At 45.1% G+C, this 23,051-nt stretch overlaps 1 protein-coding gene across 5 annotated transcripts in view; it reads left to right on the top strand.

Moving 5' to 3' along the window:
* The window catches only part of ADGRF5 (adhesion G protein-coupled receptor F5), a 97,144-nt gene that overhangs the window by 55,994 nt on the left and 18,099 nt on the right, over nucleotides 1-23,051 (top strand). For 4 of the 5 annotated variants that reach the window (XM_084753297.1, XM_084753294.1, XM_084753295.1 and 1 more), the window contains exons 4-12: nucleotides 5,879-6,037; nucleotides 8,040-8,216; nucleotides 8,341-8,450; nucleotides 10,590-10,648; nucleotides 11,272-11,417; nucleotides 12,682-12,903; nucleotides 14,348-14,551; nucleotides 20,496-20,666; nucleotides 22,851-22,970. In XM_084753297.1, coding sequence (XP_084609423.1) covers nucleotides 5,879-6,037; nucleotides 8,040-8,216; nucleotides 8,341-8,450; nucleotides 10,590-10,648; nucleotides 11,272-11,417; nucleotides 12,682-12,903; nucleotides 14,348-14,551; nucleotides 20,496-20,666; nucleotides 22,851-22,970 — 1,368 coding nt within the window. The remainder of the gene's footprint in view (nucleotides 1-5,878; nucleotides 6,038-8,039; nucleotides 8,217-8,340; nucleotides 8,451-10,589; nucleotides 10,649-11,271; nucleotides 11,418-12,681; nucleotides 12,904-14,347; nucleotides 14,552-20,495; nucleotides 20,667-22,850; nucleotides 22,971-23,051) is intronic. The other variant, XM_084753298.1, reaches the window with a different exon arrangement.

The raw sequence follows: 23,051 nt of genomic DNA, 5'->3' as shown, positions 1-23,051 counted from the left end.
ATCATCAGCAATGAAGAACACTGCCCTCAGCAAGCTCCCTTCTCCTGGATGAAGCCTGCAGGCCTCCTTTCTGCATGTAGGAGATCCAGTTGTGTATCTACGTAAGCTCAGCTCCTGAGAGCCCTTGGTTCCCATCGGTTGCTAGGCAAAAACAGTGTTGTTTGCTGAAACAGCTGTGATTAAGACTCCGCATGGCTTGTGGCAGTTGGTGGCCAACTTTCCAGAAATGTCTTCCTCAGATAAGTGTTGTGAGGCTGGCAGTGACTTGTGGGAAAGGAGAGGGGAAATCCTGGTTAGTTACTGTCTCCTGCGCCTGCAGAGGGCCATTGACTGACACCAGTGACACTTGGAATGTTCTGCCTTCCACTTGGCATCGTAGGCCAGAGAAATCCAGACAAACAGCACAAAGGGTGACAGGGATCGAGATAAAGAAAATATAGTGAGCTGCCAGGGGCCAGCTGGCTCAGGTGGCAGAGCAGGGTGTAGGTCATCTAAGAAACACACATGGAAGGAGGGGAGCTGTGGTTTGACCCTCAGTGTCCAGTGTAGCAAAGGGCAAGACAAAGAATGTCACGTTCCCAGGCTCCTCCAAGGCTCCTCCCAGGCTCCTCCAAGGCTCCAAGGTCTTCAGGATCAGGAGGGGATAAAAGAGCATTCCTCTTCCTGCTCCTCTTCTTCCTCCTCTTCCTCCTCCTCCTCTTCTTCTTCATCTCTGTTTCGAGATTTATTTGTTTTAGTTTTATATGCCCAGATGTTTTTTTTCTTCGTGTATGCACACTTCACATTTGTTTGTACTGGTGCTTGCAAGGGTCAGAAGAGAGCTTAAGGTGCCTAGAATTGTAGTTACAGATGGTTGTGGGCAGCCATGTGGGTGCTGGGATTCAAACCCAGGTCCTCTGCAAGAGTAGTGCGCTCTTAACTCCTGAGTCACCTCCAGGGCCTAGAGTTTGACATTCATTCCTGATTCAAGGCTTCCCATCTGCCTGAGGGGAACAGGAGGGGTGCCACACTGATGCCTGAGCTGCGGGATGACTTGCTTTACTTGCCGGGGTTCCTGTGGCTTTCATGTTGTCCTAAGATCCACCAAGAAAGGAATGGCCCACGCAGGAGTCACCTTATGTTCCTGTGGTGAGGCAAGAGGGCGGCAACTCACTCAGGGCATCCGTGTTCTTTCGATCTTCCCAGAGCGATGTTCTCCCACTGGCCTTCTGGCCCTCTTACGCCTCTGCTCAACGTTTAAAGCTTTGAAAGGATCTTTTCTAGCCATCCATTGGTTGTGGTAGTGGTGTAAGGGAAAGTATTGGCTCAGGACCCCCCAATATCAAGTTCTCAGCGCGAAGATTTCTTTTCCCCAAAGGGACAGAGGCCAGGGAATGAGAGACAAGTACAAGAGGTAGAGGATGAGGGAGAAGGGAAAGGAAACAAAGAAGAGAGTGGCAATGGTATTTGTCCTCAAGAACAAAGAATTGCCCCTAGCTAGGGAAGAGACAGGCATGGTACATAGGAAAATGCTGGTTTATAATGGTACAAGGACAAAAAAACCTCTGTTAATTTTAGTTGAGCATGTTACTTGGGTGGGCCAAAGGGGGCTTTTGATTGCAAGGTTTCAATACTTTGATAGCTGGATGTTGGTAATTTGCCTCAGGAGGAGGAAGTGGCCAAATAAGTGAATAGGCCTTAGTGACTAGCTTTAGGGATGTAATATAAGATTTTTAACAAGGCAGAGGGGGTGGGAGAGAAGGACAAGATCTACCAGAGCCGTGCTTGGCATATTCAAGCTGGCCAGAGTCCCTTTGCTTTATCACCATCACCATCATCATCATCACCATCATCATCATCATCATCATCATCATCCTATTACTCTGTCACTCTTCTTCCTTACTCTTCGCTATTTCCTATAGAAATGACTGATATTAAGATACAAATGAACCAGTTCCCTCCAGCAGAGGAAGGAAATACCATGGAGACAGAACATTTATTAGTCCAATGCTGGGGCATCTAGCACAGTGCTGGGAAAACAGGAACCCAGTGAATGGTAAAACTCCAAGAAAACCAATAAATCAAGGAAAAGACATGTGTAACATCAGCAAACCTGGCAGTCCAAAGCCTCTATCCTGAGCTTGGATTTCTAAGACATTTACGACTTGAAGAAAGTTACCAAGATTATCACATTTACTACTAATATTTCTTGTTTGGAGCATGATTTTTAAAAAATATAATTAAAATATTAATTTATTACAAGGCTACATTTAACACTAATCTTTTTTTGTGTGTGCTTTAAGGCTTTGTGAAATGATTGCTTCTCTTATCTTCTTCCATTTGAGTTGTATCAGGGTACGATTAAAAGAAAATGGATTTTGGAGTCAGCAAAATGTCTCTTTTAATTTTAGCTCAGATATTACCACATGGCTCCAAGTCTCTGCTCCTCAGCTGCCTGTGAAATGGAAGGAAGCATATTGCCCTTTCGCCCATGAGGCCCTTGAAAGTACCAGGAAGAGCAAGTAGCAAGTGTTACTGCTACTGTTGCTCTGTCATCTCCTATTTCAGCTGGTATCACTGAAGGAGGGGAGAAGCCCCTGTCAGCTCTGTTGAGGTAAAATTGAGTAAACAGCAGGCAGGAGAGATGGCCGAGCAGTAACAGAGCTTGTTGCCCAGCAGTAATAGAGCTTCCAGAGGACCTAAGTTCTGTTCCCAACTCCCACATCAGGCAGCTCACAAACACTTGTAATTCCTGCCCTGCAGCATCTGACGCCCACTTCTGGCCTCCCAAGGCACTGCATGTACATGGTATACTCACATTTAAAGTAAGTAAAAATAAACCTTCAAAACACAAGAGGCCTATTGGCCAACAGGAGCAGCAGGAGATCTGAACCTACAAAGAAAAATAACCCAAACCAAGTCTGTCAGCATCTATTCTCCAGGGTCACTCTCTTTATTTCATGCTTTGGGTTAGAAGGTCAGATCCCCGGCCACCTGCACATCAAGATCAAGGCTAAGAGGGGGTGATACTCATGGGTAAGGCCGTGGTCTGTTTAAAGCAGTACAATTTCCGGGACTCCTTCAGAAAATTGACTTTTTTTTTTTTTTTAAAGAAACATTTCCGGCCAGGTGTGGTGACATGTGCTGTTAATCCTAACATTTAGGAGGCTGAGGGAGAGGTTAACGGATCATGAATTGGAGGCTAGCCTAACTCACATGGTAAGCTCCAGGCTAGCCTGGGCTTATGGCAAGACCATTTCAAAAAGATGGGGAGGAAGGCAAAGAGAAGGAGGAAGTATTGACCCCTGGTCCTCATCAACCTCTAGGAAAGGGTGACACATAGCCGGAGGGTGACTATAATCTCCTTCAGGTGTTGAAGAACATGACAGTGACAGGCGGCTGGGAGAAGGGAACCTTGGAGGCTAGAGTTGAGTTAACAGCTGCGTGAATGCTGTAGACCGAACCTTGCTAAGTCATAAGATCCCTTGCTCCACAGTTTAATGCTTCGGGCTCACTTTCGTGGAAATCTAAGCAGAGCTGCCTTGGCTTTAACCAGGAGTGGTTGATTTGTGGATAGCTGCTGCTTTCCAGGTTCATACTTCTTCTGTTGTTGTGGCTGAAAAGGACACAGGGAGGAGGGCTCAGGGCCAGGGACTATCAGCGTCATGTTGGGCTGTAGCGATGCAAATAACAAAGTAGATGATACAGGATCGTTGTTGGCCTCACCCTCCAGAGCAGCCACCATCCAGGAAATCCTGTTTGCATTCATGGGAGGACCCTGAGCTAGTGAATTTACCAGAGGGAATAAACAGGGTCACATGACTTTTCAGAAAAAGAAAAAGAATGTTCTGGATGACAGATGTAAATACTGCAGTCGCCCTATTGGAAATGTTCCTAGCAGGCAACATCATGAGTCCTGGCATTAGGATCACACAAATTGAGATTAGCAGTTCCTCCAGGAAGCTTCTTTCAACACAGAACACTTGAGAATCAAATAGAAAACAGGAAACTTGAGGCAGTGTTACTATGTCATAATAGACAAGACTTCATATTAGACTTTACAAGTGACTTTTAAATTTTAATTTAGTTGAGTTGAGTTGAGTTGAGTTGAGCTGAGCTGAGCTGAGCTGAGCTGAGTTGAGTTGAGTTGAGTTGAGCTGAGCTGAGCTGAGTTGAGTTGAGTTGAGCTGAGCTGAGTTGAGTTGAGTTGAGTTGAGTTGAGTGAGTTGAGTTGAGTTGAGTTGAGTGAGTTGAGTTGAGTTGAGTTGAGTTGAGTTGAGTTTTGAGGCAAGGTCTCACAAATCCCAGACTAACCTCAGCCTGACTCTGTAGTTGAGGCTGGCCTTGAACTCATGATCCTCCTGCCTCCACCTCCCAAGTGGCCAGATAACAATCACGTCACCACATCCAACTTAAAATCTGTTTTATTCTACTTGTATAAAGATGCACTATACCATGAAACACATTCCTAAAATACCTTCACAGACTTAAAAACAAAACCTGAGTTCATTGCAGCAAACAGAAGGATGACAAATAAATAATTTCCAAATAGGTTATATTCTAAGACTAATAAAGTCTAGACCTCCAAGGAAATACACATTCTACTTTCCAGCAATAGATATTTAACGCCTGGGGTTTTCTGCTCTGAGCTTTCTCATTCTTCTCCAGTAATGGTCCTTGGGATGGTTCACACAAATCTTACATTTTCATAAGAAAATAATTGTCTTTAGGAAAAAAGACATAGAATTCTATATACTACATACTAAAATACAGATCACACTTTCAGATTTCACTTAAAATTTAAAGGAAAATTTTGAAAACATTCTTTTTATCTATTTAATATTCTTAATACCTCTGTATAAAAAAGAAAATCTTATCCTTCAACCTCTTTTATGAGGTAGCAACTGAGCCTATACCTTCAGCCTCAATTTTGTATTCCAATTGTATTTTCCAGCCAGGACTAGAGCAGTGATTAGCCAAGTGACAGAGAAGTGGGTGTATTACCTGACTTGGGGGATGTGATTAATAAGATTGAGGACATGTTTGTTACATGGTAAGCTCTAGGACAGGAGAGAAAGATCACCAGAAGGGAAGGAATCAGTTCCTGTCCGAGATAGCTTACAACTGGTGGTGGTCAAGGCAGGATATGACATGGGAAACTGGGGAAGAAAGTTAGATATCATCATATCTGTAGCTTGTGGAGTGTGTGTGTGTGTGTGTGTGTGTGTGTGTGTGTGTGTGTGTGTGTTTACATATGTGCTTGGAGCAGATTTATTTGGAGAGCTGGCATTCAACTGCCTGGAGACAATTTGAAAAAGTTATGAAGAACTAGGAATCATTTTCATTTCAAGTTGCTAAACTTTTGTTGATCACCGCCTGAGTTCTGGACACTGGAGAAACAAAGCAACCATAAAGATGCACATACTGGGTGCATGTGTGCAAGCTAAGGCCAAAGGAAGTTAACTGAGGAGGGGGTGTTCTGGAAGGTTTTCAAGCTTGCCTGCATGCCTGATCAGCTCTCAGAGTGTACGCAAACTAACGACACAACATTATAAAGGCAAAGACTCATTCCTGTGTGTGGATTTCAGAACCCTGATTGACTGCAGTGGCGTGAGAACCGCCCTTCCAGGATTGCTACTACTAGTCTTGCCCCAGACACATTTTGATCTTCACATGTGACCTTTGACCTTGAACATCAAAGTTGAATGTAGGGGTTGAGAGAGAGGGGAGAGAGTAAACTATTCTTTTTTTCCTCTAAAAGTGCCCATTAGCAATGCTTATGCACTGACGTGCCCAGGACTTACAGGGATGCATCACCAGCTTTCACTGCTGCAGTGCCCACCAGGGCCTCTCACCTACCTGCGCAAGCACTCATGGTCTTCCTGCACTCCTGTTTCAGTTGCACTGGATGGCCCTTCGGTGGGAGACTACACTGTGGATATTGAGATCAGTTTTGAAAATGTCTCCTTCCTGGAGTCAGTCAAAGCTCACTTGAGCAGCCTCAGTTTTCCGGTTCAAGGAAACGGCACTGACATTTTGAGCATAGCAATGACAACAGGTGAGTGAGATGTGCATCGCTTGAGGGTGAGTGGGGACATCAGGAGAAAGGCAGACTGCTTTCTTTGAAATCAAATTAAACGTGAGAGGCAAGTGTAATGGCCCAATTGGCCCACCCTGTCACGTTATGACCTCACACCTCCCAGAAAGAATTCGCTAGCCATATACTCCACAGCCAGTCACCTTATTTTAAGTGATGACCGAAGATTTTCTTGGTGGTTGTCATAAAGTGACCCCCTCCCCAAGGCATGTACATACCCTTTGTGACAAATTACTGGATCCTTTCCCTCTGAACAATGTGAGGGGCCAACAAGGAGGAGTTCAGTATGTTTTTGTTGGGTTTGTTGTTGTTTGTTTTGGTTCAGTAGGTTTTAAGCAGCAGCTTCTTTTTCTTTGGGATGCCATAGGTCAGGAAATAGGAACCAGGCAGGTACCTGAGTCAGAAGCAAGACTAAGCAAAATTCTCCCAGGTCATAGTTTGCTTTTGTGCCTGAGAATCCCCTACTAAAACTAAGCCATTTCTCCTTTGTCTCGGGGTACCATGGCCAGAGACTCCATGTCCCATAACCTTTAGTCCTACAAAAGTTCTGTAAACTGGAAAGCACCATTGTTACTTGGTTGTGCCTCCTGTTTCAAAAACAACTGTTTGATGGCTTTCCTTTGAGGAGCATCCTAAGGGCCCTCATCTGCAGAGCAGTTTCTGTGGTCCAACTTCAGAAACTGATTCAAGACTCTCTGTTTTCAGAGATTTTTTTTTCTTTCCTTGTTTTAAAAAAAAAAAATGTTCCCACTGAGAGTAGGCTCTGTTTGGACTGTTCTTTTGACTTGAAATGTAAAGGGCCACTTACTTGTGTTCTGTATCTGTGATTTATTTCCATGTAACAAATCGCTCCTAGCCCAACAGACATGTATGGTCTTAAAGGTTCTGGGGGTCTGCTGTCTTGGAGTGGCAGCTTAGGTAGGTGGTTCTAGCTTAGGAACTTGATCAGAAGGCTATAATGGGTTAGAAAAATCATTTTCAAGTGCACCAGGGTTTTTTGTTTGTTGCAAACTACCATTCCTAAGTAGTTATTGTTTAGAGACCTTAATTCCTTACCATGTGGGTCTCTCCCTGACAGGTCTTTGTGCCATGAAGCCAACTTCCACAGAGGAAAAGAGAGGAAGAGGAGGAGAAATGGGGGTGGGGAGAAGGAAAGGGAGAGAGATACAAACAGATAGGTAGATGATAGGTAATAGATGGTAGATGATAGAAAGATAGAAAGATAGATAGATAGATAGATAGATAGATGATAGATAGACAGACAGACAGACAGATAGACAGATAGATAGATAGACAGACAGATAGATGGATAGATGATAGATGGATAGATGATAGATGGATAGATGGAATATATGCCAAATGATAGCAGCACTTTTGCCAGCCTCTATAAGAGGGCACCACAAAAGGCTGTGGATTCCTAGAGGCAGAGATGCTCAGTGGTCATCTTGGAAACTGGCTTAACCCTCTGTCAGTGGTTCTCAACCATTCTAAGGCTGTGACCCTTTCACACAGTTCCTCTGTTGTGGTGACCCCCCTAACCATAAAATCAGTTTTTTTTTCTACTACATAACTAAGTTTGCTATTGTTATGAATCACAATGTAAATATCTTTGGAGACAGAAGTTTGCCAAGGGGGTTGAGAACCACTGCTCCATACCAAGAAATCCACTCATCATAGACACCTAGTGGCCGTGTAATGTAAAACATGACTATTCAAAAAAAAAAAAAAAAGGCTCCTTAGTGTGCAGCTGCATGATGGTCACTCCATCATCACCTTTCAGGTGACCTCAGGCGTGGTTTGGTGATACATACATGCCCCCTTGAGTCTCATGCAGTTCTACTAAAGTCTCTAGAAGTTCAATGTGGAATTGAACTAGGATTTCCTACCAGCATAGCTACTTGCAATCTACAAGTGTAAGGGTGGTGACCATCTTCTCTTGGCTTACTCTTTTGCTTGACGGCAGTCTGCACACCTGCTGGAGATGACCTCTGGTGCTTCTGTGAGAAAGGCTACCTGTGGCCTCAGGAACAGTGTCTCCACAATCTCACCTGTCAAGAGCACGGCAGTGCCTTGTCAGGCCGCTCCTGCGGTTGTCTGAAAGGACTCCCTCCCCAGGGACCTTTCTGCCAGCTCCCAGAAGGTACGCAATTGCTCTTTAAAGGTTTGTTGAACGGGTATTCAACTTTACTTCAATAAAATGTCTGTCTGTTTTGCCTGTAGTCAAACACCAGGGAGATAGTTACGTTTTGCCCTGTGTTTTGCAGCATACATCACCTTAAAAATAAAAGTCAGACTGAACATAGGGTTTCAAGAAGACCTAAAGAACACATCCTCCGCCCTCTATCGGTCCTACAAGACGGATCTGGAAAGAGCGGTAGGTTTGGGCTGTTAGACTGGAGTCTCTTAAGCACGAAACTGTTTAGGAGGAAGGCAGTCGGTCCCATTCCCAATGGACAGTGGGCTTACAGGAGGTATAAGGATTTGAGGTTATACAAAGAGGAGACTTAAGATTACTTAAATCAAGCAGCAATCAGAGGACTAGGGAGTCACCCTAGCCCAGAAGTAGGATTTTTTCCCTGAGAAGAAATGATCCAGGCAACATTTTGGTAGCATCATTTCACTAAAATCAATTCAGAGGCTCATAAGGCTGGTCCAGAAGAGGTAGGCAATTCAAGTCTATTCTTCAGGCTTTCTAGCATTCAGCCTCACATAGCTCAGAACCCTCTGCCCAGAAAATGTCACTGCCCCCTAAGAGGGTAGGCTTTTCCTATATAGATAAGAATTCTAACGACACTGGGCAGTCCAACTCAAGGTTGAGCCTGGACATCACTAGGAATTCAGTCTAGGGACAGTTTATAGTTACTAAGGTAAAAAGAACGATGTCTCTGCAAGAGTTAACTGTCTCCCAGAGGCAATTGCTGAGATTAGATGAAGCCCTAAAATGTAAATGCTTTGCTTGAGCTGAGGCATTCCCAACGCTGCTTCCTAACTGGTGTAGTGAAAACTGTTACACAGGGGCTGAGATAACGACTCCCAGAACTCCTAGTACAGCCAGGCCCCTGCCTCAGAACAGGAGAAGCCTCTTGCCTATCCCAGTATGCCACACAAAAATAGTGACTATTCCATGGTGCTTTGATGGAATATTGACTCTACAGAGCCCTTGGATAACTGATTTACATCTCTGGCATGTTAGAACTCCACAAGGCATACCAGGCACTAAGTTATATACTTCTAAGAAAAGGTTAGATTATATAATAATCTTTGAGTCCCACTCACCCAGGTACGAGGCCTACAGCACATAGCGTAGATTTCATGGTGCCTTCCTTTCCTTGCTGTTGCCGCAGTGAAGCACTCTAACACCAAGCACTTTAAATGATGAAAGTGTTAATCGGGCTTAAGATTGCAGGTCACCGTTTGTTATTTTGAGGATGTAGAGGCAGGAACTCAGGCAACCAGTCACGTCATACCACAGTCAAAGGCAGAGAGGAGTGAGTGAGCTTCTGCTGCCTGCTTCTTGCTGCTTGTTTTCCTTTAGCTTTCTCCCGTCTCCTGTAGCCCTGGACCCTCTGCGCATGCGCATAGGATGGTGCCGCCCACAGTGGGCTAGGCCTTCCTGTATCGATTACCAATCAAGACACTCCTTCACAGATGTGCCCACAGGCCACAATGACCTAGAGACTGTCTTCTTAGGTGATTATAGGTCGGGGCAAGTGACATTTAAAGCTAACTGTGATGCCTGGTATTATAACTGAAAACAGTCAGCACCTCTTACGGGGTTGACATTCAGAAGAGCCAGACGAACACATCATCAAAATTGAAACTGGCTTCATTAGAGTCACACTGGTGTTAAGATGGGAGCAGGTGTGGTGGTGGCCATGAGGGCGTTCCTGACTTCCAAGTCTCTGGCTAAGGTTGAGTGAGTAGCACTGGCGTGCCACCTCGGACACTCAGGAACAGGCTTCTGCTCCTTTCCTCAGAACACACAAGGGCTGTGTGTTTGCTAGACAGACTTCTAGAAAGACACCTAAATGTCCTTGGAAGGTCTTTTAGAATGTTGTCAGGCTTGATGTGGGATCCTTTCACTTCACCTTCCTCCTTCTTCTCTCCCACTTAGAGTTTAATGTCACTCTCTCTCTTTCCTATAGCCTCTCTATTCTCCTCTCCTCCTCCTCCTCTTCTTCCTTCTCTCTCTCTCTCTCTCTCTCTCTATCTCTCTCTCTCCCTCCCTTCCTCCCTCTCTCCCTCCCTCCCCCTCCCTCCTTCCCTCTCCCCCCTTGCTTTTCCCTGAGCCATCTTTTTGTGCACTTAAACTACCGTGTGTGTCTCTAAAAGCTAAAAACAAGTTTTCTCTAAAAACAAGTTGTTAGAAATTACGCCTTCAAAGCTCATCAGATGCCATCACTAACAAAACACACACAAAAGAAAGACGTAACCAGGTTGGCAAGGTGTACGTGTAAGCCTTTGGTGTCTCTCACCAGTCTCAGAGTGATCATTCTCTTGCTTTATTTTCCAGTTCCGAGAGGGCTACAAAACTTTACCAGGATTCAGATCGGTGACTGTGACACAGTTCACGTAAGAATAGTGTAATTTGCTCATTTTTTTTTTCCTATGAGGGAAGAAGCCGGTACACCAGGGAAGGAGACAGAGCATCGGTGGGCTATCATGTGGGGTGCTCAGCAGAGGTGAGAGCCATTACCAGACCACTGTGGTGAACCGGAAAAGGGAACAACAGCAAGCTGTGTTCCTACTACCCTTTATGGCTGGACCACCTTAGCAGTAAGGAAACACAGAGGTGTGTTCATCCCATGCATGAAAGAATCTAGTCCCAAGAGTTTGCAGTGTTAATATGGAATCATATTGGGTAGCAATGTGAAAGGCATGACTAGAACATTTGGGTAGGGAGACAGATCTCCGGATTTCCTGGTGTACCATGAGGGGCTCCACTGGAGCTTGGAACCCTTGTGGGCTCAGCTCACTGCTCCCCGTCTATTCACTCCTCTCAGTCATATTCCTAGGCAAGTCCTGCCTCAGGCTGTCTGCTAACGTCGAAAGACAGGCTTGTTTTAGCAGTTCCTTGATGATGGAAAACAGCTGGCCTCTGCCATTTTGCTTTTTTTTTCCGTGCAATGAGCTACAAGGCTCGAGGCTCTCCTAGACTAATTACTGCTTTACTGAACTGGGTGGTCTCTATGCAGCAAGGGCAGCGTGTTTGTGAGCTATGAGGTCAAGGTTACATCGCCACCACCGCCTGGAACAATTCATAAAGCCAATGAGCAAGTCACACAGCACCTCAACCAGACTTACAGAATGGACGACAACTCCTTCCAAGGGACCCCAAACAGTAAGTGGAACCCCTGTTCAGCTGGGGTAGGCATGACGATGGTGTGGCTTAAACCTAGGAAGTGGATCCCAGAGATTCTTGCGTATCTGTTGGTACTGTTGCACTATTCACACTATCAAGTAGAATCAGCCTAGATAGTCACCAACAAATAAGCATAATAAAAACTGATACACACACACATACATATGTGCAATATATTTCCTAGGCTGTCAAAAAATATATAAATTGTGAAAATTCCAGGAAAATATATGGATTTAGGAAATGCTAAGCCATGTGAACCAGACTCAGAAAAACAAAAGTTGCATTTTCTCTCTTATGTGTAGATCCTAACTTTTAATGTGTAACAGGAAGGAAGAAAGGAAGTCCCTGAGGGTGGGGTAGGATGGGCTGAGTGACAAGTTGGGAAGAGGACTCAACAAAAAATGTATTTAAAAACTGCCATAGTAAGCAGAGAAGTGGTGGCCCATGCTTTAGTCCCAGCACTCAGGAGACGGAGGCAGGTGGATCTCTGTGAGTCTGTGGCCCTCTGAGTTCCAAGACAGCCAGGGCTACCCAGGGAAACACTGTCTTCAAACAAACAAAAGATGCCATAATGAAATCTAATACTTTGTATACCAATTTATATTTTTAAAAAAAGTATGGGAGAGGATAAAGACCTCAGAAATCATGGTGCTATTTCAAAGTATGGAGCCTGGAGCATTGCCTGCCACCAGTCCCTTTTTGATGAACTCTACTGCAGCAGTAGTTTATAATGGAACCCCAGGGCTAGTGACTTTCCTGTGTTCACATATTCAAAAGATCCATAAATGTCAGGCTAACACTGTGGTGGAGGGGGACCAGTAACAGCAGATACTGATACTACATAGGGTCCCATTGTTGTTTTCAAGGGTGGGTCTCAGAACACATCTGCACCACATCAGCCCTACAACCCCAGCCCTTCACCAACACCTCAAGCCAGGATGGTTCTGATGCATGGGGAGGCTTCCAAACTGCTGCTCCTGGTCATTTAAAGAAGCGGTGGCAAATCCATGGCTTTAGAACCCCCATTTCACAGATGGGGTTCAGACATGGGCTCTGATGCATCAGTTGGCCACAAGACCTTTGTGACTCAAGAAGTGGTAAGGGAAGGCTGTAGGCGAGATCGTGGCAGACAGATGTTGAGATGGGCCCCCAAGAATCCCGGAGAGGCAAAGCCTGCAGAGCTGGTTCCATGGTCTGCCCTCACTGATGTGTAAACCCTCGCATGTTTTCTTTGACTGTCCAGATGAAACGAAGTTCACCATCACACCGGAAAGCATCTTTGAAGGAGACAATGTGGTTCTGGAGTGTGAAACTGAAATCGTGTCCTCCAACGTATCTTGGCACTATGGAGAAAAGCACTCTGTCATTCAAAACAGCGACAAATTCTTCATCCACACCCCAGTCCTCAACAACATGAGCCTGGTCGCCCGCCTCACCATTTATAACTTCACACGGCAAGATGCAGGTGGGTTTCTCTCTAACCAGAGACTAGTGGGAGGAACTGAATGGTGTGCCAAGAAGGGCAGACCACAGAATAGGAGTTGGGGCTGAGCTATACACAAGATGATGGCTCATATTCCAAAATGAAAAATTTATCCATGGCATGCTTGTAGATGTGTGTGAGCGTGTGTGTGTGTGTGTGTGTGTGTGTGTGTGTGTGTGTGATAGAGAGAGAGAGAATGTGTGTGTGAGCGTGTGTGTGAGAATGTGTGTGTCTGAGTGTGTGTGTGTGTGTGTGTGTGTGTGTGTGTGTGTGTGAGCATGTATGTGTGAGAATGTGTGGGTGAGTGTAGGCATGTCCATGTGTATCTTTGAACATGTGTGCGTGTGTATAAATGTGTGTGTATGTATGTGAGCATGTGTGTATGAATGTGTGTGTGTATACACACATGCGTGTGCATATCCACAAGGAGGCCAGACTTCAAGGTGTCTTTCTTCATTGTTCCCACCTTAGTTTTTGAGACAGGGTCTCTCACTGAATCCAGCATTCAACAATCTACTAGGCAGTAGGATCTGGGAATGCCATCTGTGTCTGCCTCCCAAGCTCTAGAGTTTCAGATGGACGCTACCATTTCCATCCTTTTGAACAGGGTCTGGGGCTCTGAACTCAGACCCTTATGTTTGCACAGCGGGCCATTGAACCATCTCCCCAGTTGACCCAGGGTACTATTTTTAAATGACATTTAAAATGCTGAGATTTATTTTTGAGTTTTACATAGCAGTACATAGTATGGTTTAATTTTAATTAAGTTATAAAATTTTAGTTTGCTGAGATAAGATTGGTGTAGAACATACTGCACATATTTTAAGTTTTGTGTGAAGTTACGATACATATACTTGAAAAGGTATCACCAAAATCAAGGTGGCGAGTATATCCAGACCCTGTAGCAATCCCTCTCTTTGACTTTTCTCTGCCTTCCTACCTGCTCCAAACAACGTCCCCCAACAATGCATGTTATTTCTTTGCCACATTCTAGTATTTAATAACCCTACTTATGACCAGGTACCAGAAGGACTGGCTCTGCTTCTCTGCCCAAGAAAGGGGGCTATAGATACGTGGGCCGGCTGCTCACATCCTTGCAGATTCCGATTTTACCACAGCTCTAAATGGCATGTCAGAATTATTTGTGGCCCTTCAATTCTTCCTTGGAGGTCATATCAATTTCACTTCCCTGTGTCTCTTAATCTCACATTTGACCCTGAGAATGCCACAACTGACTTTTTTTTTCTACTTTTTACTTATGTCATCATATATGTTCGTACTGCTTTGACAGTTTCAGAATATTCCTTTAAGGTGCCCTTGACTCAAATCTCAGACATCATCATACATGAGGATGAGGCTCAGTTTTCTTGAAGGACATTTTGAGGAGGGATAATAACTCATAATTTTGTTTGTTTGCTCTTTGAAGGCATGTATGGGTGCAACCTGACCTTGGATATTTTTGAGTATGGGAGATTTGAAAGACTGGATGCTGTCCCCATCCAAATTTTCGCCAAGGAAGAAAGAAAGGTGGTGTGTGATAACAACCCTGTGTCGCTGAACTGCTGCAGTGAGAACTTTGGCAACTGGAGCAGAGTTGAGTGGAAGCAGGAAGGGAAAATAAGGATTCTAGGTAAGAATGGTGGACTGAAACCTCAGGCAAGGAAAAAACAAAAACAAAACGGGAGATCTTGTGGGCAGAGTAGGAGCTGTGTTTATTCTGGGCCATGAACAATAAGCACCAGGTTTGATACCAGCTCCAGCCACAACACTACGACAAACCTCCCAAGGCACCAACATGCAAGCATCATGCTTAGGTGTGGATAAGGTCCCAGGAGATAAAGGCCTAAGAGGATGTGACCCGGTGACTTCAGTCCATAGCATGCCCCACCCTTCCTTCCATCCTCAGAAAAGCACTAAAGCTGAGGTCACAGAGTTTTCACCTAGGCCTGACTAGAGCATTTTCGTCTCATTTCTTTCCTGCCTGGAGTCACTCACTTATGTACTTGTCCCAGTTTTGTTTTGTTTTGTTTTGTTTTCTGTCTCTCTGTTCCCAGCTTGCATGTCTCTGTAGACTTATTTCTTTATCAGTTACCTCATCTCAATTTCTACTCATGTGCTTTTTTTCTTTTTTGCGTTTATGCACATGTGGTGTGCCTGTTTACACGTGTTGGGCCATACAGTCTTGTCGAGGCGGGGTGCATATGCATGGAGAGTAGCAGCTAACACTGAGTGTCTTCCTTGATGGCTTTCTCTTTCTTGAACCCAGAGCTCAGGAATTTTGCTAGCATCACTAGCCTGATGGATCCAGAGATCTCCTGTCTCTTCCTTTGTGCAGGCTGGGATTATGGGCAGGTTGCAGCGTTTATACGGATGCTGGGTTTCTGACTTCAGTACTCATACGAATATGGACGTGTTCTAACCACTAATCCATCCTCCCAACTATACTTCATGAGATCTGAACTGAAGCCCCACCCCCACCCCACTCTCCAGTTTATACTAACGAATGATAAGGAAAAGCAGCCAGGGTGTCTAGAGAGGTGGCTCAGCTGTTAAGAACACTTGTTGCTCTTCCAAAGAAGCAGGGTTTAGTTCCCAGCATGCACATGGGAGCTTGCAACCCATCTGTAACTCCAGTTCTAAGGGATTTGACGTTCTTCCTGACCTCCTTGGACACCCTGCACACACACACGCCGTGCTGATGCATATGTAGGCAAGATGCTCAAACACAGAGCATAAAATAAATCAATCTTTAGAAAGAATAAGTAAAAAATAGTGGCTTTTATAAACATTTGGCCAAAATGTTAATCTATTTAAAAAAAAAAAAAGGGAGCACAATCACTAGCTATCAAGCCTGAATGTGATCACAAGTTCGAAGCTAATTGTTTTTACCTCAAATGGGATAATATGGAAATTAGGATGCAGATTTAAAAAAATGTTCCCAAGGTTATCACAATATGAAAAGGAAACTTAAGGATTCCCCCACTGATCTCATCTCACCTGCTAACATGACCAGCATCTTCTTTATCCTGGTGAGCCAGCTCTGGACTGAGCTGCTAGCAGTTTAGATAGAAAAGGAGCAAGGTCATTTGCTACTTGGAAGCCATGTGAGGCTATGGCCATCTCTTCTTTTAAGATACAATAGTATTATGTGGTAACATTTAAAGACAAAAATCTTTGAACTAAAATGCAGCTCTACGAACCTTCTTAGTCTGATGTTGAAGGTACAAAGTCTTTGCTCTTAGACTATGCTACTTCTCATTTGTTGTTGTTATTTTGAAAAGTCACACTCCAGCTGTGGCATCTGATTAGACACACCTCCAGTGACTGAGAAAGACATCTGGTCAACTCCGAACAATGCCCATATGGGACGTTAAAGTCACTTCCCTGGTTTATAAGGACAAGGGGGCACAGGCATCCTGAAGGAGGAGAGGCCTCGCACAGTTCCTGTGGCTCTGGTGGAGGAGCTTTCAACTCTGGAAGGTGACAGACCTTTCCCTCTGGCAGAGGAACCAGGAAGTCTGCAGTGGGATGCTCAGGGACTTCTCTCTCTGGTGACCCCTTTGTAGACTTTTCTAAGTCCAGCAAGGTTGACCAGCCTGCAGAACAATGGATTTCCTGCATAGCTTGTTATCCTCCCATTCCGAACCCAGCGCTGAACCTCAAAGCTGTCTGATGGAGTGTTAAGTCCTACGGTGAAGATTGCTGGTTTATGCTCACACAGCTCACTGACAGCCTCACTTCACACCGCAGCCCTGATTTCTGTTAAAGTCCTAGTTGTTTTTTAAGGCTTAGAATAAAATCCTCTCCTCAGAAACCCTTCCTAGTCATCCACCTGAAATGACCCTCCCTTTAATCTGCACCTGTATTGAATTTTCTTCAGTGGGACATGTGTCTTGACACATTCCTATTATTCTGTCTGTTTCTATAACATCTCATTCTACATGGTTTATTGGGTTGCCCATTGGGTGAAAAGGCTGGACTCTTAAGGAAGTCAACAGGAAGAGGAGGGGGAGATACAAATGTGAACCCAGGCATCCAGGTCTGAGGCTACAGGGTGTGTTGAGGGCCATGCTTTGGGTTTTGAGAAGACAAGGAATCAAGTTAAGAGTAGAGAGATGGTTTGGGGACTATTGTGTGATAAAAGCTGCTGCTACTGTCTAGGGGTCAGAATACAGTTTGTTTTATCTGCTAATTAAAGAACTTAAAGGCGTGTACACCCACACAATCTCAAGTGCAATGGGTGGCAATGGGAGAAATCTCAGGTATGGCAGTCAGAATTGGCAGCTAGTGAAAGGCTTTTATGAGGGGTAAGGATACACACTCGGTCACGCCCATCTACAGAAAGTGAGAGGAAGACCCTCAAAGCAAAGAAGGTTCTCAAGACCCCAAAACCAGGGGTCTCCTCATTGGCTGGAGGTTTTAAGGGTCTTTGGGGGGGAGTTTTCATTCCCCAATTTAGGGCCGGCCAGTTTGAACAAAGAGGGTGTTAGGTTTCAAACCCGGGACCTGGGTTTTGGCACAGAGATAAGAGTGTTTCTCTGTGGACAACATAGTAAGCTCTTTCAAACCAAATTAAAAGTAGGTTTCTTTGGGAACAGCTCTCAGGTGCGTTCACCAGTCTCATAAAGAGAGGCCAGAGAAGTTACCATGCAGACCGTGAGGCAGAGAGAGAAGGAGAGGAAGGGGGAGGGGGTGGGGATTCTGGGATGCTCCTTTTATCTACAGCACACACCTGGTGCACTTGGCAGCAGCTGATGATGACATAAGCAGTTGCTAGGTTCCTGAGAGCGGGCCAGTGAAACTGCCTGTATATAACGGAGTTAGGGTTAGGGGGTCCCAGCTTTGAGACCTAACAGACAGGGAGACTGATAGACTCCTAACCTTGGTGGAAGCATGTCCTGATCCAGTCCTGACTGGTTGGGCTGGTCCACTGGTGGGGAGGGTTAGGGAGTACTAGTGGGAGAGGAAGAGCCCAGTAGGTCTTTGTTTGGAGATGCCAGGCTTATATCTTGGGTCAGGAGCACAAAGAAGGAGCTAAAAGTTTTCCATCTTTATCATCTATTTGTGGCTCTTCTCTCTCGCTGTCAGCCTACTAGGCATCTGCCCAGCCCCTAGTCCTTCAGTGCCACATGCTAGGTTAAGAGCATTTGGCGCACAGTAAGAACTTACAGGTGAAAGTAAGTTAAATGATCAGAGCTAAGCTTTAGAAAACTAAACAGTCCCCGGACACCATGGCACCCACTTGTACTTAAAGCTCAGAAGGCTGAGGTAGGCGAACCCCAAGTTCAAGGCCAGCCTGGACTACACAGAGACACTAAGCAAGCTTGAGCTGTATAGTGAGACCCTGTCTCAAAAACCCCAAAACAAGTTAACTACAAAGAGAAAAAAAAAACTTCCAGGCAGCATAATGAGTAAGCTGAAGAGTGAATTAACTCAGAGTTTGAGACCCAGATGTAATCGATTGAAGTGTTCAGACAACAAACAGTGAGGCCTGGGTGAGTGACCTTGCGTTGATGGAGACAGGCTTGTTTCCATGGTTCAGGACTGGAAGCTCAAAGAGGGTTTTTACAAGTGAGTGGAAGTACAATGTGAGGAAGTGCAGGTAATTAAAGTGGCCTTTAAAGCCTTTTTAATCTGGGTTTCTGCCAATAGCAGTGAGAGGACGTGCGAATTTTGTCTGAGGGAAAATAAATAAATCGCGCGTGTTGTGTTTGCGGTACCGGAGATGTCAAATCAGGTCTTGGGAATTTGCCTTAAAAGTTTCCAACCAGGACATTCCTTTTAGAGTAGTCTGGGAAGTCAGCCCAATTCAATTTATAACAGGAGCCAGAGCTGATGATGCTGTGGAGAGAGTGGAAAAAAGATGAGTAGTGAGGGGAGCAACATGTGCATTTAAGAAGGATGCTCTGCTCGGGAGAGAGGCTTAGAAGGAGGCCCAGGAGGATGAAGACAGGAAAGAAAAAGAAAGGACCTGAGGGCTCAAGCAGCCACAGCAGAAAGAAGGTTGCTGGCCGTGGGGGACAGCACGAGGAAAAGCCCAGGATGAAGGAAAGAGGAGGTCCCTGTTGGCCCTAAGGAAACACTTTTGGTAGAGTGTGACGAAGGCCAGTTTTAAAGATTTAATGGAAAAAGGGAGAGTGGGAAAGCAAAGCATCAAATGCAGAAGGGTAGTGAAGGGGGCGGGGCTGGAGGGCTTTTCACATGCGCAGACTTGGCCTAAGATTTGACCTGCATCCGAGGCTAACGTTCCAGCCCTCTACAGTCAGCCAACCTTGTGGACTCCTTAGGGCAGATGTGGCTTGCTTCTGAGACCTTGGTCCAAGAAAGGACGAGTGTAGGGGGGTGCTTTAGAGAATTAGAAGTGACTTTGTAAGGGTGAAAGAAAGTGGAAATCAGCGGAGTGACTTGAATAGGTACTTGGGGAGGCAGTTTGGTTGGACTTGCTACTTTTCTGTGGCTGTGATAAAATACCCTGACAAAAGACAAGTTATGGAAGCCAAGGTTCATGCCGGCGTATGGTTCTAGAACAGACAGAGCCCAGCGTGAGGGAGAAGGCCTGGCAGTCAGGAAGCAGAGTGAACCACGTTTCATCTGCACACAGGAATCAGAGGGAACAGGAAGTGTGACCAGGCAGTAATACTTTAAAGCCCTCCCACAGTGATGTGCTTCCTTCAGCAAAATTCCCATACATTAAACATTTCGGAACCTTTCCAAAGAGCAGCGCTAACTGGGGACTAAAGTGTTCAAACACATGAGCCTATGGAGGACAGACACTTCTCATTCAAACCACAGCACTAGTCATAGGGCATCTGCCTTAGTTAGAGTTACTATTGTTGTGATAAAACACCATGACCAAAAGCAACTTGAGGAGGAAAGGGCTTATTTCACTTACTGGTCAGTACAAACAGTTCATCATCGAAAGGAGCGAGAGCCGGAACTCATGCAGGGCAGGACCACGGAGGCAGGAGCTTAGCCAGAGACCATGGATATGCTTACTGGCTTGTTTGGTTTGACTTGCTCAGCCTGCTTTCTTATAGAACCCAGGACCACCAGCCCAGGGATGGCACCACCCACAATGGGCTGGGTGCTCTCCCATTGGTCACTAATTAAGAAAATGTTTTACAACTGGATCTTATGGAGGCATTTTCTCAACTGAGGTTCCCTCTTCTCTGATGACTACAACTTGTGTCCAGTTGAGATAAAACTAGCCTGTACAGCAACATTGATCAGCTAGAGTTGAAAGAATGCATTTATCTTGACACTAATCCATCAGCATATTCTGGGTCTTTTACTTTGGGATGGTGCAAGTGTTTGAAGAGTGTCTGAGGACTGCCCAAGCAGGTGAGGCTGAAGTAGGAAAACAAATCACACAAGGGGTTATCTGAGAACCCTAGCTAAGAAGTAAAGCTGCTTTGGAGCATGGGATGTTTCTGGGAATGGAAACAGTGATTTGGGAAATATAAACCTGTGAGCCACTGAAAAAGTATGAAGCTGAAGTTTCCACTAAGAACCTTGCTGCTACTAATTCAGAGTCAGGCAACCATGATGTGAAAATTTTGTCTACATCCTTGCAGGAAACGCAGAACCGGAGCTGGAGTATGGCTGCAGCATGTACACCCTCAAGGCAGATAGAACCCAATGTCCCAGTGGGTCTTCAGGAACAACGGTCACCTACACATGTGAGTTCGTCAGTGCCTACGGAGCCAGAGGCAGTAAGGACATAGCTGTGACATTCATCTCTGTAGGTAAGAACTCTTGCCATAGACTGTTTAGACAAATGTCTTACACTTGCCCATCACATTACATTGGGACGTCAGGAGGCAGAATAAAGCTGGGCTTTTCCCTAGGAGTGGGATGGTGGTCAAAGGTCCCTCTATGCCATTTCAATTCAGGTTGAGTCATTTTAACTGGGAAGGGCAGGGTAGGGAAAGCATGGGGAGAAACTGATCGTGTTGTCTTGATAAATGAAGCAGTAGAAAGTAGGATCATGACCAGGTTAGCTCTGTAGTCATCGAATTCATATGATAGCTAACCCCAGTTTTTTCCACAATTCATTTTCCCCTCTTTAAATCCCAAGAGCCTCACTCCCGCCCCCCTCCCCATCAATTCCATCTCCGGGTCCTCCTCTCCCAGTCTACCCATTCTAGAAACAACCCTGCGGAAACCTAGGGCAGTCTGATCGTTGCTTTATGGTTGAGTAAAGAGCTTGGTTTCAGTCTCTCAGTTCTTAGTTTCTGGAAGTGTCGCTTCTTATTTCATCCACACACAGGAATCAGAGAGAACAGAAAGTATGGGCAGGCTGTGAAACCTTAAAAGCCACCCCCCCCCCCCGGTGATGTACTTTCTTCTACAAGCCCCATGCCTTAAAAGTTGTATAACCTTCACAAAGACTATCACCATCTGGGAACTCAGTGTTCAAACACATGAGCCTGTAGGGGACACTTTTCATTCAAACCACAGTACTGGCCATGTGCCAATCAAAATAATAACTGCATCATTAACCAACTAGCATTATGGAGTCACCATGGCCACAGAAATTTCTTTCCATCTATCCTCTGAACCATTCACAGCCTTTCTGAGAAATGTCATGAAAAGCAGGACGAAAGCAATACCTATTTGTCTTCTGCAAGTGTTCTGCTATTGGGACTTAGTGTTTGTCAAGAACAGCTGCATGTGGGCCCCCATGTCCAGCACAGCTCTCTGAGTTAGAACCAGAGTGTACACACACACACACACACACACACACACACACAGAGAGAGAGAGAGAGAGAGAGAGAGAGAGAGAGAGAGAGAGAGAGAGCAGCTTTCACTACAGAAAACTGCTAAGTTCCCAAAGTGCCCAGCACTTCCTCTAGTGCAGCCATCTGTTCCTCTCCTGAGTGCTTGATAAGACTTAGCTCTGATTTGGAAACCTGGGCCATATTACAGAAGCATGATTAGTGCTTGCTGAACATGACTGATTTGGTCGTCTGACCTCTTCCAGAAACAGGAGAAATATTTCTCTGGGTCCATGAGGCTTTACTTTCTATTCAGAAATGGATAGCATCAGGGAGCTGATTTCAGATCCCTCCAGTCAGGCAGGGCAGAGTGAGGGATGCACTGTGTCATGTGGACACTGTGGCGCTGTACCTCAGCATGTGAACTCTGATTAAAACACTGTGGAAAACACTGGCTTCTTTTGATTATCATTAAGAATAAGGTCTATATATGACTGGAGAAGCAGGCCTGGGGTGGCAGGCTCAAGGAATGAGGCAATTCTCCTCCAAGATGACCGAAGCCAATACCACTTGGAGATGTCAGTCCTGGAAAAGACATGCTCCCGGAGAAGAGAAAGCATAGAACAAGAGAAAAATAAATAATGGTTTTTCATATCAGCATCTATATCCTAATGGTCTCAACATTGTCAACAGCTAATGTCTTACAGAATCTATGAGAGAATTACAAAAATAACTGTGAACATGTAATTGATTACATTATTTAACCTCAGTTATAGTATTGTCTATAGTCAAAATGAAATAGTTATAAATAATATTAAAGTGCCCGTACAGCCTAGTGTGCTTGAGATAATCTAAGCATTGATTGTTTGGGGAGTGAACTTTATGAACTCTCTACTAAAAAAGTAGATCAAGAATTCTCTTTTATGAAGCACAGGTTGTATGCTAGACCATCAGCAAATGCTAAGGGTGTACCAACAGAGGCAAAAACAGATATATAAAGAAGTGAAGCTGCATCACAGTGGTCTGGCATTGATAGTACAGTAGTGAACACAACTGCCTTCCAGGATACAGCACAGCGTTTAAAGAGATGAACTTGTTGCAAGAACCCAGTCCTCTATTTTTCTCTTGAAGGGTCACAGAGGAGGTTGGTGGGGCAGCCTGGGTTAAGCCAACATCCCTAAGTTTGCAACCTTTTACCCTGCTAATCATCAGGGGATGATTCCAGCTCCAAAGGGGACATGCCTGAGGTCCCAAGGCATGAGATGGAAGTGAGTACTGTTCAGAGCACCACCCGGAACAGCCTAGAAACGAGTAAAACCCAGGAGCGTCAAGGTACCAATTCCACGTTGGCACGAGTAGAGTCAGGACGGTCCGTGTTGCTGTCTCTGTCTTAAATTTCACTCCTGTGTCGAT

This window comes from Acomys minous (genome assembly GCF_964271855.1).
Source record: "Acomys minous genome assembly, chromosome: 13".
NCBI classification, from domain to species: Eukaryota; Metazoa; Chordata; class Mammalia; order Rodentia; family Muridae; genus Acomys; species Acomys minous.
This window is presented reverse-complemented; position numbering and strand designations above follow the sequence as displayed.